This window comes from Prionailurus bengalensis, chromosome B2, assembly GCF_016509475.1.
Source record: "Prionailurus bengalensis isolate Pbe53 chromosome B2, Fcat_Pben_1.1_paternal_pri, whole genome shotgun sequence".
Classification (NCBI taxonomy): Eukaryota; Metazoa; Chordata; class Mammalia; order Carnivora; family Felidae; genus Prionailurus; species Prionailurus bengalensis.
Genome location: NC_057349.1, coordinates 125,684,654 through 125,701,540, shown reverse-complemented (window position 1 = coordinate 125,701,540; position 16,887 = coordinate 125,684,654). Strand labels below are relative to the sequence as shown.

General features: G+C 40.1%; 1 protein-coding gene across 2 annotated transcripts in view; it reads left to right on the top strand.

The window, feature by feature from the left end:
• The first annotated feature begins 4,353 nt into the window (after nt 1–4,353).
• Nucleotides 4,354–16,887, top strand: part of TXLNB (taxilin beta) — a 53,098-nt gene continuing 40,564 nt past the window's right edge. Inside the window, exons 1-3 of one of the 2 annotated variants that reach the window (XM_043592473.1) lie at nt 4,354–4,509; nt 6,766–7,206; nt 16,383–16,474. In XM_043592473.1, the coding sequence (XP_043448408.1) occupies nt 6,780–7,206; nt 16,383–16,474 (519 nt within the window). In that variant the 5' untranslated portion in view covers nt 4,354–4,509; nt 6,766–6,779. Of the gene's footprint in view, nt 4,510–6,104; nt 6,218–6,765; nt 7,207–16,382; nt 16,475–16,887 lie in introns of those variants that run through there. The other variant, XM_043592474.1, reaches the window with a different exon arrangement.

The following is a 16,887-nucleotide window of genomic DNA, read 5'->3' as shown; positions in this document are numbered from 1 at the left end:
ACCAGAAAGACTGCACTCAGAGTTATGAGGCCCAGAGGAGGAAGAGGGTGAGCAACAATAATAAAATGGGAAGGAAGTTAAAGCTGTAAGTCTCTAGATTTAAAAACCATTAAGCATCCAACACAATAAATGGGGAAAAATGCACATCAAATTTTATCATTGTGAAACTTCAGAATATAAAGGATAAAGATTCTAAAGGTTCCACAAAGGGAAGGAAAAAAAAAAAAAAGAAAAAAGATCATACAAGAGATCAAAAATAAAAATGACCTTACCCTTTAAGAAAAAAAAAAATGAAACCTAAAAGACAAGGGAATAATGCCTTTAAAAATTCAATAGATATGTAAAAAAGTTTTATCAAAAAAATTTTCTTACGTTCTGTAAAAAAAGTTTACATCCAGCCAAGCAATCAAGTAAGTATAAGGGTAGAGAAAAGGCATTTGAGACGTACAAAGTCCCCCATAAATGCTTTCTCAGAAAGCCAACAGACAGCATGTTTTACTAAATGAGGAAGTACACCAAGAAAGAGGAAGAATGGGAATCAGGAAACAAGAGAAAGGTATAAGGGAATTCCCAGGATGACATCAGGGGAAGTGTTAGGACCACAGCTGTGCAGCAGGCCGAGAAAGTCACCAAACCAGACCATAGCAGAAAGTCAAGGCTCTGGGGATGTTTGTATATGGGGGTGATATCTCCAAGAAAATACTAGAATGTATAAACTATCTGATAGATTATATCTTGTGGAAAATTGCATAGCAAGCATTTTACAGAACTTTTGTGCAGTTTGGTAAAACAGAATAGCCTCAATACTAAGCAAATGAAAAGAAAAAGTAATCATTAACTCCAGGAAAAACAAAAAGTTACAAAAGAATGGAATTATTTATAGTCAGTGCTTTACCCAATTTAGCAGTGAACATTATTTCAATAATGAAAATATAGAATATTAATTAAAAATTGAGTTGTAATTTAATGAAGAAAATGAGGAAAAGGGGGTATAGCTAAAATCTTTATCTATTATTATGCGAAGACAATAGGTAATGTCAAAAACTGATGAGTTGACAGCAATATCAGCATCTTATTTATAAATGAGAAAGTAAACTACTGGGGAAATACCTGCAACAGTTTAATATTATTACCCCTGGGGAATATGACAAGGTTGGAGGAACAGGGTGAGGAGGAGGACAAGGGATTATTTTTTCTTGTGGTAAACTTACCATCAGTGACTTCCTATTTTCTTGTAATATTTGCATAAAAATTAAAATGTTATTTTCAAAAAATATATATTCCTTACAATAGCTCAAAGGTTTATTTTATAATATAACACTCAGCTCTATTGATTTGTTTTCTTTACCTTCCCAGTTCTTTGGGCCTCTACCAGGCCACAGAAGGATTCTAGAGAGCTACAAGTTTGTGTGTTTGTATTCATTTCAATAATAATTGAAAATGTATAAGCCTATTCTGGATCGTCTGGATAACCGTCATTTTGGTGCCATCACTATTCTATTATGTGCACATCTAATCAACTTAGCTCCAAGTAGCATTACGGGTTTTTTTTAAGTTTTTATTTTAATTCCATTTCATTAACATAGAGTGTAATATTAGTTTCAGGTGTATGATATTGTCATTTAAAATTTCCATACAATGCCCTTGCTCATCACAAGTGCACTCTTTAATCCTCATCACCTATGTGACCCAATCCCCCCACCACCCACATCTCCTTTGGTAACCATCAGTTTGCTCTCCATAGTTAAGAGTCTGTTTCTTGGTTTGCCTCTCCCTTTCTTTTTTTTTTTTTTTCCACTGTGCCCATGTGTTTTGTTTCTTAAATTCCACCGATGAGTGAAATCATATACTGACTGACTTATTTAGCTCAGCATAATACTCTCTAGCTCCATCCATGTCATTGCAGATAACTAGATTTCATTATTTTTTATGGCTGAGTAATATTCCGTTCTTTTTTCTTTTTTATTTTTTCTCAGATCTAGGGTTAGGGTTTTCTCAGATCTTAGGGTTAGGGTTATGGCCCAGGTGAGGGTATATAAGTAGCACTACTTTAATAATTGCAAGAAAATGAGGGGCTCCTGAGTGGCTCAGTTGGTTGAACATCTGACTCTTGATTTCGGCTCAGGTTACGATCCCAGGGTCATGGGATCAAGCCCCGCATCAGGCTCTGTGCTGAGTGTGGAGCTTGCTTAAGATTGTCCCTCTCTCTTTCTCTCTCTGTCTCTCTTTCTGCCCCTCTCCCCCTCTCGTGTGCTCTCTCAATATATACGAAAAGAAAGTAAATCTTTAAAAAGAAAAAGAAAATGAGAAACAGCTATAAATGATGTTAGAATCAAAGGAAGTCCAACTGAAATTATGGCAGTTAAGGTCAATGAAACTTATGTAATAATTTGAATGGACCAAGTGTTGAAGAAATTGAGTCGTTTCTTCAGGCACATTGTAGAAGAGTGTCATGAACTCAATAGGACCAGCAGGCAGTACCATATTTGTGTTGCAAGTGGCAATTTGGGTTCAGCAAAATACCATCTGCCACATAAAAGTAATATTTTCATTTGAATTATACTTGTTCATCTCATAGGGTTCTTTAAATGATGTTTTTAAAATTGGTACCATATAATAATTATAAGCAGCAGATGTTTATATCTATTTTTATATTAGTACATACTGGTACAAATGATAATACAGTAACTTAGTTCAATCACGGTGAGTTTTTTTTTCCTTTAATTTCATTATTAAAAATTCTGTTAAAAAATATGTACATTACTTAAATTTGAGAAGCACTGACTTACTATTTATACTCACTGAGAATTCTAACTGGGTCAGTTTAATGCTATCCAGTATGGTATGCCGCCCAGTTCTAGGTCCTCACCAAGAACACATTAATTTAGAAAGAGGTACTTTTTTTCTCCCACCCATTTTAATTTACCAACCTTATCATCAAATGATGCAGTAAACAGCTTATTGTCTTCATTATTGTAATTTCTTTATCCTGACCCCTATTTGTTGGGAACACTCATCTAATATATAACTTATGCCTCCTTCCCCGAACTCAGAGAAGGGGGTGAGAAAATGTTTGGGGGCAGGATATTTTAGTTTCCTTTACTAAGGTAACAATTTACCATGAATCTGATAGCACTGAAACAATACAAATTTATTATTTTATAGTTCTGGAGGTCAGGACTCCACAATGAATTTTACTAAGCTAAAATCAGGTGTCTGCAGAATTGCATTCTTTCTGGAGGATCTAGAGAACAATCCATTTCTTTGCCTTCCCCAGCTTCGAGAAGATTCCCAAATCCCTTGGTTTGTGGCCCCACAGCACTATGACCTCTTTTGGTGTCTTTTTCTGACACTGACCCTCCTGCTTCTTTCTTTTGTTATAAGGACCCTTGTGATTACATTGGGCCCACCCAGATAATTCTGGATAATTCCCCCATCTCAAGATCCTTAATTTAATCACACCTGCAAAGTCTCTTTCACTTTGCAAAGTAACGAATTCACAGAGTTTCTGGGATTAGGATGTGGACATCGTTCTGGTGGCACTATTCTGCATACCACGACAGGTGTCATTATGCCCACCCAGTCCCAGAACAGAAACTCTAATGGAGGAACGCGTTCTCCAGAAACAGAAAATAAAGGGCATGGTTGTAAGTTAAGAGAAAGAGGCAGAAGGTTCTTTCTCTGAGGAGGGTTACGGAGCAAGTTGAAGACCTAAGAAGGGTGGAAAAACTTGGGAAAGCAGCAGTGGAAAAGTCTCCAACTCAAAAAGAAAAAGTGACTGCCTCCCCATAGGGCTTATCTAAAATAGATGTGAAGGCAGTGACGTCAGTAAGACGTGGGATGTGAGGCCACGCCAATTACTGTGTACGTGAAGATGCCACTAAACCCAGCTCCAGGACACCACTTCGATTTTTATTTCAAATTTTACAAACCAACCAATGACATCAGGATTTAAGGAGTTCTACCACCTCCTTTTTGTTATGCCATTGTCCCCCACCCCCCCCCCCCGCCATGATTCCCATAAGAAATCTGACACTAATTAGACTAGCATAAGAAGGAAAAAAAAAAAATAAGATGATTCATAAACCACACTGGAGATAAATCCAGAAATAAGAAAAACTGATCTCTGCCCGAAAGAACACGGGTGAAAAATCGCTCTAACAGAGGGGCATCTAGTGAGAGTTCAATTTTTTTAAGGACAAAACACAGAGAGTTTGATAAGATATACCAGCTGCTTCTCTTTTCTCAAGACGTTTGCCCAGGAGGCAGCTACTGAAACTTGGGTGTATTTCTCTCTTGCTGTGTCACACGCTGTTCCTTTCCCTCCCCACCCCCTCGCTGCTCTCCTGCTGTGCCTGTGGTGTGTGTGTGTGTGTGTGTGTGTGTGGTTTCTCTCTCCCTTGTAAGAACACAGCCGCCTGCCTGCCTGTCTCCTGCTGTCGGGGCTCCTCTCACTAGCTTTTTGCTGCCTTTTGCCTCTTCTCTTTCTGCTTAGCTCCTTGCCTTCTGGTAAGTGCGACAAACGCTCCCCCCAAGCCCTGTGAGAAGCTGGAGGGTGCGGTTTGTGGTGTTCAAAACTTGCAACTTTGAGACTGCCGGTGAACTGTGGAAGAACTTTCCATTGTTTTATTTATAATTGAAATGTGTTGCTCAGAAAGGGATGTGTGTGATAATTGGCTGGACTACCAATACAAGTGAAAAATTCTTAGAGGAGAAAAAAATAAAGAAAACGAGGCAATAAAGTTTATTAAGAAGATAAAATTTAGAAATAATTTCTTGCTGTCAAGTTATTCATAGTGAAAGGGACAATTTAAAAGTAGCAGAGTTTCTTGAATTTGTTTTTTTTTTCCCCCCTTCTTGTTGATTTATCCTGAGGCTACTTTTAGGAATTGAGTTGTCTCGTGGTTTACAATGACTCAGTCAATTCTGTTTTAAAGTGAATGTGGGATATGAGTTTAAGGGATATCCATGGAATTAATATTAAAAACATCAATGACTGTGGCCTCTGAGGAATGAAGAATAAATCAAATACAACCAAACTTTTGCATTTAGACTAACCGTATTAAAACTCCTGTGAACAGTTTTAAATTCATTGCTTTGAAGTTGGGTTTACTTTAGATTTTATTTCATCCCAAGAAGCCTCCCTAACACGTTAAAACTCACATATGTATTTAAGCCAGTAAATGTTTACTGCTTTTAGTTTTGATTTAAAAAGGATTCGCTTCCCTTGATTTTCAAAGAAGTGCCAGATGCCACGGCTACTTTTAGAAGAGCTTAAAATAACTTCTGGCTGGACAGCGGGTGCTGTGTGTCTTTCTTGGAGTTTAGGGGAGGCAGGAGTTATATATAGATGAGTGTGCCCAACAAGTAGGGGTCAGGACACAAAAAAATGTCGGTGATGGAAACAATAAGGCTGTTTACTGTATCATTTGATAATCAAGTTGGTGAATTAAAGTGGATACGAGAAAAAAGTGTTTCTTTCGAAATTAAGGAGTACTTGATGAGGGCCATAAGTAGGTGACAATGACTGTAGGTTGAATTTTTCGTGCTTGTTGGTGCTCAAGCACTTGACCTGCCCTTCCCTGAGAACAAGAGGAGGAAGCTGTGCAAGGCATGGAAGAGTATGCTTTTGTTTTTGCTCTCATCCCCCCACCACAGCAGAACCTATGCCCTAGGAGGAGCCTGTCATATTTTTATGCTAAGAATTAGCAGCATCACCATTAAATACCATTGACAAATAAAATGCACCGTAACTTAAAGGCCTAAGTCAATTCCACTGTAACCTAGAAACGGTGATATCCAGAAATCCTGGAATTCTTGACTCAACTTGTACTTCAGCACCTATTTCCAAACAGCCCCTATTATATTTCCCAATAATATTGGGAACATTGCTATTTCCTAAAAATTATGAAGTTATCCTAGAGCTTCTTGACTGAGAGAAAAGATTTGCAATCTGTTTGTTTGTTTGTTTTTTCTAAAAGAAAGCCTGTTTTTACATTGGAACAAAAAAGTGTTATAGAAATTCAAGAAATTGTTATCATGACCATCACCATGGTCCCATATTAGTCTGTTGGTTAATTTATACCCTCCTTCATTCTCCATCTTATTCCAGAAATGAAGCTAGTTTGAACCTCAGAAAAATTGTCTTCCTGATGGATAATTACGTGTTGCTCATCTGGGAAAAGGAAAATACCAGAAAAGCCAGAAAGTATTTCCTGTATGCAGTATAATAATTCATTTACATCAATGTACTCATATTTATCAACTCTTCACTTATGGGCTAAAACAGAGTTTAGGACTACAATTGTTATGAATGATTTTAGTAAGTTCAGTGGCTCTTGTATTAAATGTCTTAACTTTGAAAAAATAACACCACTTTAAACATTTTTAATGTAGACATTCATGTCCTTCCAATGATTGTAAGGCTGTATAGAATAATGTCAGAGAGAGGTAGCACAAATCGGCTTAAGCAACATGACAAATACAACCTGAAAAACAATATCTTGAATTACTCCATTAGTGTCAATAATAGGAATTTCTTCTGGAACTTAAAGACCAAAACCAAAAATATGCTAGTAGTATGACCCACTTTGGAAAAATGGCTCCCCACTGTTTCTACCTTAACTAACTGCAATATCGATGTCTTGTCAAAGTACATTCATTCTATGTTAGAAACTATAATCAGTAGGTGCCCTTGTGGGGATACCTTTACATTTTACATGTAACTGTATTAACTACATAAAACCTGACTATGCTTACCACTAGATACTGCTCCCAGTATGGAGATGAATCAGTCTGTACAGCTCTCGGGGGAACCCCAATCAACACCTCCAGGGGACAATTCATTACCCACTCAAAATGATCTGGAGAAGCAAGATGAGAAGGATTCCTCAACCCTACTCCAAGCACCAGAGGAGAAGGCAGGTATGCAGTCTGAACAGGGAGCTCATGATATCTCTGAGGAGCTGAACCGACAACTGGAAGACATCATCAATACATATGGGTCTGCTACTGAAAAAGAGGGTCCCACCAAAGCAAAGGAGCAGCCTGAGAACACAGAACCACCCGACCATGAGGACGGGGACTGTGATGAGGCCACTAAAGAGATCGAGAGAGAACCCACAGCTTCTGGAGAGCCAGCCACAGCCAAAGAGCCTGTCAGTAATAAAGAGCAAAAATTGGAAAAGAAAATCCTGAAAGGATTAGGCAAGTAGTTGTGTTCTAATGCATGCATGACTTTTCTTTGAGGTATTCCTAAAAAGGGACACTTCCTGCAACCTTTACTAAAAGCCACATCTCATTTTTGGCTATTACTGTAATAGCTTCCTTCAGGGTCTCCTTAAACTTCCCTTGCTATAATTGTGTTTAGCCACTTCCCCGCAAAAGAGCTAAAGCAAACTTTTCAACATGTTACTCACCTACCCTCTCTCTCCAATGGTTTCCCACTGCTCTTAGGGCAAAACCAAAATTCTTAACATGGTCTTTCAGGCCCTAATGGTCTAACCCTAACCAGTTTTCCCAGCTTTATCTCCCATCACTCTTGCCCACAACACCCCTTTTCTGAACTCTCTGCCCCTATCAGCACCACAATGAGTACTGCCTAATTGCCAATCATTCTGATCTTCTCTTTCCTTTGTTTGAACACACCATGCGCTCCATCCCCCACAAAGCCCACATACATCCTATTTCCTCTACCTAGAAATCCTTACCCATTCAGCCCTTTGGGCACTTAACTTAGTATTTAGCTTACAATCCAAAAGGCATTTTCTTAGCCCAACCCTACATAAGGTCTTCTTGTTTTCTATTTCGATTGTACCATGTGTCTTTCCTTCCTAGCATTTAGCAGCATTTGAGAGTGTGCATTTCCTTTTTGCCATTATGTGGTTAATGCATGTCTTCCCGGCTAGCTTTTTTCGATCAAGAACAGGGATTGTGTGTATATTCAGATGCCATTGGATGCCTAGCATCTAAGATAGTGGGTGGCACATGCTAGGTACTCAGTAAATACTTGTTACAAGGAGGAATGAGTGAGTAAATGAATGAAAGAGAAATTGTTTAAAGCAAAGCTAGTGGAATCTGGATTTAAACAAAATATAAATATAGAGATGGTTTGTACATGAAACGATCACCAATTAGATCACTTAGTACGTTCTATTACTACGTGAAATATTTTTTATTAACAAAACTCTTTAGAAATCAATCAATTATAGAATGCCAAACATTGCAGAAAACATGTTTACTCTCATTCGCTTATTGATTCAGCAAATATTTATGAATGCCTAGTCCTTATGAGGTACTGCGTTAGGTACACAAAGATAAATAAGTCATTATGGACCTTTGGTTAAGGAGCTGTAGGTATGGAGACAAAAACAGACATTTAAGCTAATTGTTATATAGAAGAAGTGCTAAGAACAGGCACAGGAAAGTTGTTGGGAGGGATTTTATACCAGAAATGGCTGTGAAAAAAGAACGAAAGGGTTAAGCTTTTAGCTACTGGTGGAAGCATGTTACTATACCTAGGATAGCCCCCCTGCCTGTCTTCCTTGGTGAATTCCACTGTGACACCACAAATACCACCTCTTATATGGTACCTTCCCTGACATGCCCAGGTAGAGTTGGCATCACCTTTCTTAGTCCTCCACTCAGTCTTCTGAAGCAATCATTTGTTTATATACCTGCTTCCCAAGGAAGGTAGAGAATCTATCAGGAGAAGCTGTAATGTCTTATTCATTTCTGGAAGATAATGTGGCAAAGTGAAAACTCATGGGCGCTGGAGTCAGTCAGTACAGGGTTCGGACTCCATTAACGAGCTATCTATAACCCCCCAAATATGCCTATGCGTGGGATATGACTATGATGCTTTAAACCCACTGCTGGCAATGATTTCAAGAAGGGCTAAAAGACGCATTCAAATGGCGCGCTTGGCCCACCCAGCATAAAGAATAAAATAACCCAAATAATACCTTGAAAATATCTACCCAGTTCCAAAGTGCAAGATTGGAATCCCTCAAGTGTTTTTGGATCTTTGGGAAAGAGAATAAAGTTGCTCTGCGTTCAAACACTGCTTTTCCTTATCTATCCAAGCCATCTTAGGAAAGTCCCTTTTGGATTAGTCCCTGTGTAACTTCCCATGAGACAACACAAAGTCACATCTCAGAGGTGAATGATTTCAAGTGTTCCTACCCAGGAAAGTTCTTTTGCTTTCTCACTCTAAAACAACTTCTATAGAGGAATGTGTCTGTGTTGTATTGAGAGGATATGAAGAAAATAGGAGTAAAGTCAAAGAAGACCAATTGTGGTTTCTTCTCTGTCTTCCAGGAGTTATTTCAAAATCCATATTAACCATATAATTACCAAACAGTCAAAACCATTTTAAAGAAAAAAATTCCACAATTCTAATCCTCCCACTATCTACAAGTTCCCAGATTTCAACTGAGCCTGTGGTCAGAACCAGTGGTTGTGAAGCAGGGTGCCCACTCGTGTCCACTCTAACCGCACGTGTATAAATGCTGACCCTTCCATGCCATTCCCCTGAATACCATCAGTACGTTCTTCTAACCACTAGTGTTTCAGCTACGTTATGATGTTAAAAAAATTTTTTTAGGCTAATTGAAATATGTAACCACCGATGTATTTTTTTTTAAGTTTATTTTGAGAGAGTGAATAAAAGTGGGGAAGGGGCAGAGAGAGAGAGAGAAAGAGAGAGAGAGAGACAGATCCCAAGCAGGCTCTGCACAGTCAGCACAGAGCCCATTGAGGGGCTCCATTTCATGAACCATGAGCTCATGCCCTGAGCCCAAATCCAGAGTCTGATGCTCAACCAACTGAGCCACCCAAGCGCCCGTTGTAACCACCATTTTAAACATTATTTCAGCCATCTGCCTGTAGCGTTAGCAGGCTTATTAGCTGTTTATCAATTAAATGGCTCTGTACTATCATCTACACCAGTGGTTCTTAAACTTCATTGTGCATTAGAATTGAATACTGAATTTATAAAAAATGCTATTCCTGAGCACAGAAATTCAGAATTTGTAGGAATGGAGTGGAACCAAAGCACCCTGGGTAATTTTGATACAAACAGATTGTGGAACAATGATTCTGATGCTTTAGAAAGTGCTCCTTCCGCCCTCTTGGAGACCAAAAAAAAAAAAAAAAAAAAAGTGAAGTGTTGACTATGGTCTTCATTAGAATCTATTTGGACTTCTATAGAATTTTAGTAACTCATTTGACCAGTACCTGAAAAGATATCCTTAGACTTTGCTTAGGTGCTTAATCGAAGATGACTCTTTAATTATTGCATGCTTGTCAGATAATATTTGTTTTGTTGGTATTTTGAGATGCTGAAATGTTCTGGCTCTCTAACCCAAATTTTTCCCATAGTATATATTTTGAGACATTTCAGATTTCAACAAAGCTAAAGTTTCATTACTGCCAGAATTTTCTGACCTTTAATGTATACAACAATGAAAATGTCCAATAGTGATGGGCATAGTTTACAACATTTCCTAGACTTATTGGACCAAAGAGACCCTTCTTTCCCAAACACTTTGAATATTTGGGAAATGTCTCTACAACCCAAGTATCTAGGACTTGTTTTTCCTTTAGAGACTGCATACCCCCTCACAAGCAACACACTATGCACCAAAGCAGTTGGGGAAACATTTTTAAATCTCTTTAGTTGGTAGAGTCACTTTCTCCTTGGCATTTGAACTGAAAGAAACAAGAACATATAAAACATTAGACAGCACCATGGCACGCCCTGTCAGCATCTAAGTATTCCCCCTTGCCTCCCCTACCCCATCCTCCAGACTCACAAGTGTCTTAATCACTTGTCTGCCAACAGGACGTGGGTTGCACAAGCACCACATAGTAATAAGCACAAAACAATGACAGAATATAATGTCCATTCTGATATTTAGGTAGATAACTGATTGATTAGAAAAGCATAGGTTTGAAGTGTAAGCCTAGGAGGAAAACAAAGCTGATCCACAGGTCCAGTCTGAGCTCAGAATACATCTGGTCAACCCACTAATTTTATAGACAGGGAAATTGAAGCTTAGAGAGTTTAAGAGTCTGCAAAAGAGGTTACTCAACTAGTTGATGCGACTGTGAGATTAGTCACAAAGAAAGCAAGGGAGCAGAACTGAAGTCACTAATATTGCAGGACCGAAGATACATAAAAACTAAATGGGGTACTGGTTGAGGAGCATTTATTAGAGCTCAGTGAATGGGTTTCATCTTTAGTTACAGGTAGACTTTCAGTTCTATCATCTAAGGACCTTGACTAGGACAATGGAGGCTGAAATGTCTTTAGAAAGTCATTTACTTACTCTTCCTTAGAATGAGCACTTTCCCAGAAGATATGTTTCATCCATTTTAGCTTGATTTCTAGTTTCACTGTGAAAGAGGAATAAACTTTTGCCTTGATACAAATGGTAATTTATTTATTTATTTATTTATTTATTTATTTTATTTATTTATTTATTTTGGAAGAAATGGTAGGAGCCCAGAGGGATTCAGGGGAAAGAGGAATCAGCAAAGAGTGAAAGGTTCATGAGTAGATTCACAGGAACGCTAGATCTCGGGCCAGGTCCTAAAAGGAGAGAGGGGTTTAGAGAAGTGGGTAGAATAGGATAGAAAAATACAATTTGAGCAAAATGATTAGTATTCTCTTTTGATCAGAATTAGGAATAGATGTATTCATTTTTTCCTGCTCTTTCTGGTATTTTTCTCTCATTATAAGGTTTTGTTTTGTTTTCCCTGGAGTAACCTCCTTATTATTAGACTCTTAAAGGTTTTTCCTTTTAAGAAAGTTTTCTTTATAGTTACAGCCAAGAAATCGCTAACAGTTTAAACATATCACCGCCTGATCTAATAAGAGGTCCAGGTCCAGGGGCCCCTGGGTGGCTCAGTCATTTAAGCTTCTGACTCTTGATTTCGGCTCAAGTCATGATCTCATGGTTAGTGGGATCCAGCCCTGCGTTGGGCTCTGCGCTGTCAGCTTGAGATTCTCTCTCTCCCGCTCTCTCTGCCTCTCCCCCACTCATGCTTGCTCACTCTGTCTCTCTCTCTTAAAATAAATAAACTTGAAAGAAAGAAAGAAGTCCAGTTCCACTCCCCAACTGAATAAGAGGCCGAAGTTGCAAACACATACAACAAGGTGACTAAAAACACAAGAGATATGAAATGTTGGCCAAATAAAAACAATGTAACAAGAAAATACAGGGCAGGTAGTATTTTCAAAACCTTTAGGTCATTAAAACCAAGCACAACAAACAAAACCAGACTATGAGAGGAGATAATGAAGGATAAGAGAACCTTGATAAATTTTTAAAGTGGACAAAAATATTTTGGAAAGACAAATATACCATCCAAACATTGCTATTTTTGTTGTCATCTAAATTAAGCTAAAAATGGTTAAAACTACTCTAGCCATGGAATCAACAAATCCTAAGGGCTAAACTCAGAACCCATTTAGTCAACTTACTAATTTTATAGACAGGGAAATTTAGGCCCAGAGAGGTTAAAACTCTGTAAAAATGGTTACTCAACTTCTCAATGGCAGGGTGAGTTCTAGAACTCAGGTTCTAGACCTTATCCTTAGTCCAGTGTGACTACATTCTCCTTTTTGTCTACATATGCAAATCTCGTTTTCTTACGAGATATCTATAGATGCTCAGGAATTATTTTTACCATACTCACTATTTTTAAATTTTGTTAGGAGACAAAATTAACATTAAAATATGAATCTGGGGTTGGGGGGGAGCACCTGGGCGGCTCAGTCAGTTAAGTGTCCGACTTTGGTTCAAGTCATGATCTCGCGGTCTGGAAGTTTGAGCCCCGTGTCAGGCTCTGTGCTGACAGCTGGGGGTCTGGAGACTGCCTCAGATTTTATGTCTCGCTCTCTCTTTGCCCCTCCCCCACTTGCCCTCTGTCTGTCTGTCTCTCTCTCTCAAAAATAAATAAACATTAGAAAAAAAATACGAATCTGGGTCTAACACTGAAACAGAATATTCATGATCTTTTTCCAGCTTTAAGCTTCTGCCACAACACATGGAAATTAGGGAGGGGGGAGAAAGGCACATGTGTGTAACCAAGATGAAATTTTAGCCCCCAATTTCTAAAAGATAATTTTGGAAGAGAAAGAACAAGGTTTTAGACACTCATCAAATCTGCATGAATTTAGAGGGCACCTGGGTGGCTCAGTCGGTTGCGTCTGATTCTTGGTTTCGGCTCACGTCACCATCTCATGGTTCATGAGTTCAGGCTCCACATTGAGCCCTGTGCTGGCAGCACAGAGCCTGCTTGGGATTCTCTCTCTCTCTCTCTCTCTCTCTCTCTCTCTCCACCCCTCCCCACTCACACTGTCTCTGTCTCTCTGAATATAAATAAACTTAAAAAAATCTGTGTAAATTTAGTTTAAATGGTTATCGCTATGCTGAAAGTTTAAGAAAAATCCCAGGTCATATTTATATAGCTGACTTCATTATCTTAAGTGTTTTAATATCTTTGATGTAAGAATCACGTCTTCATATTACAATACTCCCTCCGTCTACAACTGTGCCACAGGTGCAACACACCCGTTCTTGTTGCTGAGGTGGTCCTACCTTCCTGGGGACCGACTACTAAATGCGTACTTTGTGGAGGGGTGGCCGAATGCCCTTCACATGCCGTCCCCAGCTCGAATGGGGACTCAGGTCTGTCCCTTGCTTTCTTTATGACGAATCTCACAATCACAGTGCTTTGGAATGACACACTGGGGGAAAAGGCAGTCATTCCCTCCCAGTAAACTGTCCCTGGAAAAAGTCAGTTTGTCTCTTGGGTCTGACACTATCACCAAATGACCCCAATTCTGTGGAACTGTAATTACAGCCTTTATGAGAAGCGGGGCAATCTTTTTGTCTATTCCTCCCCGCCACGGTAATCCCCCACAGCATTCTAGTCCAGCAAAACCGATGCAAGTTTACAAACTAAGCTCTCTGGTGTCACGAGTTTATTAATTCTGCACATGCTTGTCTCCAATTTCCTGGATTTGGTTGTTGTCGTTAAAGGGAGAAATCATTTGGGAAGGATAGACTGTTGCTTGCGAATGTTAACTTTCTAAATGTTTATTTTTGAGAGAGAGCACACACAGGAGAGAGACAGACAGAGAGAGAGAGAGAATGAGAGGCTCTGAAGCGGGCTCTGCGCTGAGACAGCAGAGTGCCCAATGCCGGGCTCGAACTCGTGAACGGTGAGATCATGACATGAGCCAAAGTCAGGCGCTTAACCCACTGAGCCACCCAGGCGCCCCACGAATGTTAACCTTCTACGCAAAATAACAGAATATTAGAACCGAATATTAGAAACCTCAACGGGACCAAAACAAAACAAGACAAAAACCCTCTTCTTGCAGTTAAAGAAAATAAGAAGGAAAGAAGATACTTCATGTGAAGACGAAAATGTTCCCATCTCCCCCAGATGAGACACGTAATGGTTTTACACGTCGGTACCCTTACTGAGGGGTGATCCTAGGCATACAGTAAATGTCCCAGGGGAGAGTAAGACCCATCTGTCCTCGGGTCCATCATGAAGTTGTCTTTAGGACACTGATCGTTTAATTTACGTGGCACTAGTGTGCACGCCTTGGCTTGGCTTTGTTCCGTTGTTACCAACCCTTCCTGAGCACTGGCCACAGAACCGACCCGTGCAGCGTCCTGGGCCAAATCTGATCTTCAGCAATCTCTTTCCTCTAACAGATGACAGAGGCTTCACGGGGGCCCCTTCCACAGACTGAAGGTAAGGGTGAAGGGATGTCCTGACCAAGGCACGTCCGTCCCTGCGGCTAGAGAAATAACTCAAAGCACAGGCGCAGTGGGGGAAGGGCAGCAGTGATGACCAGGGTAAACGCAGTACGCTAGGCTGCAGCCCATAATCAGAGAGCTGGCGGGGCCCCTCTCACACCCACCCTCTCCCCTGTCTTAAGCCACATCTCTAATCTGAACTGACTCACTGGGCAAAGATGGACAAAACCAGCTGTTAGGAATGAGGTCATGTTTTTTAAGAAGAAGTTTCTTATTATTTCTCTGGGTTTCCTGGCATCAAAATTCCACATGGGAAGGGAGTGATTTAGAGCAAGCAGACAAACCTTGGACTCAAGCCTTGGCTCTGCCAGTACCAATTATGTAACTTGGGGCTTCTCTGGGGCTTCGATTTTTAATCTATAAAATTGAACCAGTTGGCTGGATGCTCTTTAAAGTCCTTCTAGACCTAAAATTCTTTGATGCCATTAGAGTTACCAGATTTAGCAAATAAAAATACAGGAGGCCAAGGGAAATTTGAATTTCGGTAAACAATGCAAAATTCTTTAGTACAATCACGTCCCACGTCCTGTATTTCATCTGGCAAGCCTAATTCCATGATTCACACGCCTCTCCGGGATAAAAGCAGATATTCCAGCAAAAGGGAAATGCCCGTTCTTGGGGAAAGGTTGTCAAAGCTGTTAATATTCTTACATAGATTTACATCAGGAACCATGACCCCTACTGTGTGCCTTGACCTTCCTATCGTAACTAGACCGACTTGTCACTCTGTTCCACCTTGACCAGACTGTTTGAAAAGATATAATCAGTGGTACCTGCAGAGCTCAGGGTCCCACTCCTCCCCACCAACACTCAGCCCAATGGTGACTTGAAAACCAGATTTCCAGGCCCACAGAAAGGCAAGTGGGATGTTGGGCTGAAGAAGACAAAAGGAAGAACAACGAGGAAAGAGGAGAAGCTGAGGTTCACAGGCGGATAATCATGAAGAGATGAGTCTTCAAATGTAGCGTGAACTTCCACGGGGACCAGAAAAGGAGACCGCCGACACAGATGAAGACCTGGGTGGCAGAAAGGAAGGCCCAGGAAGGCGGATCCCGTTGTCACAGCGACACAAAGAGGCCTGTGGAGAAGGTTCCCTGCCGTGTCTTGGCTCGCTTTTCCTTCTAGGTTGATCTTAACTCATTCTCTGCTACATAGGAAGCATGATCAGAACACTCCCACCCAAACCTCGCGGAAAGCATTCCTGCACAAAAGCAAGAGAATTGGTTCCCCCAAAAAAGAGAGAAGAGAGGGACTGAAGGAACAAAAACAAAACAAAGAAAGAAGCGGCCTACTGAACTGTCAAATTTCCGTGCTTTGGGCTGGAATTCTAAAACTGCACACCTCCAGGCCGGCAGTTTGGTGGTAGTCAGAAATTTCGATTGGTGGTTTTGCTTCTTTTTTTTTTAAACTAATCAATGCAGGGAAATGGGTGATTTATTCACATATAAAGTCAGTGTTTTTTATTCTTTTGAATATTTTCAAAATATTTAAAGCCCTTATTTTTTTAAATGTCTGTATGGCTTTTTGTTTTCTTTCAAGGCAAAGAAGGCAACCTGCTCATGCAAACGCTGACCAAGCTGCAAACACCTGAAGAAAAATTTGACTTTTTATTCAAGAAGTATGCTGAATTGGTAAGATCTCTGATTAGCTCTTTTTGTCAGAAAGATTCAGGCTCCGGTTAGAGCTGAGAAAAGGAGGCCGTTCGCTTTTCCTGTACCTCATTATAGACCATAGCTGGCTATGTCACATACGCCAGAGCGGGGATCCGGAAAAGCAGAATTTTTTTTTTAAAGGAAAAAGAAACAAAAACTGAGGGCAAACAGAAAAATAAAGAAAGAGGACAGGGACGCCTGGGTGGCTCAGTCAGTTAAGCGGCTGACTTTGGCTCAGGTCATGATCTCACAGTTCAGGGGTTCAAGCCCCATGTTGGGCTCTGTGCTGACAGCTCAGAGCCTGGAGCCTGCTTCGGATTCTGTGTCTCCCTCTCTATCCTCCTCCCGCCCCCCCCCCCCACATGCTCTATCTCTCTGTCTCAAAAATAAAT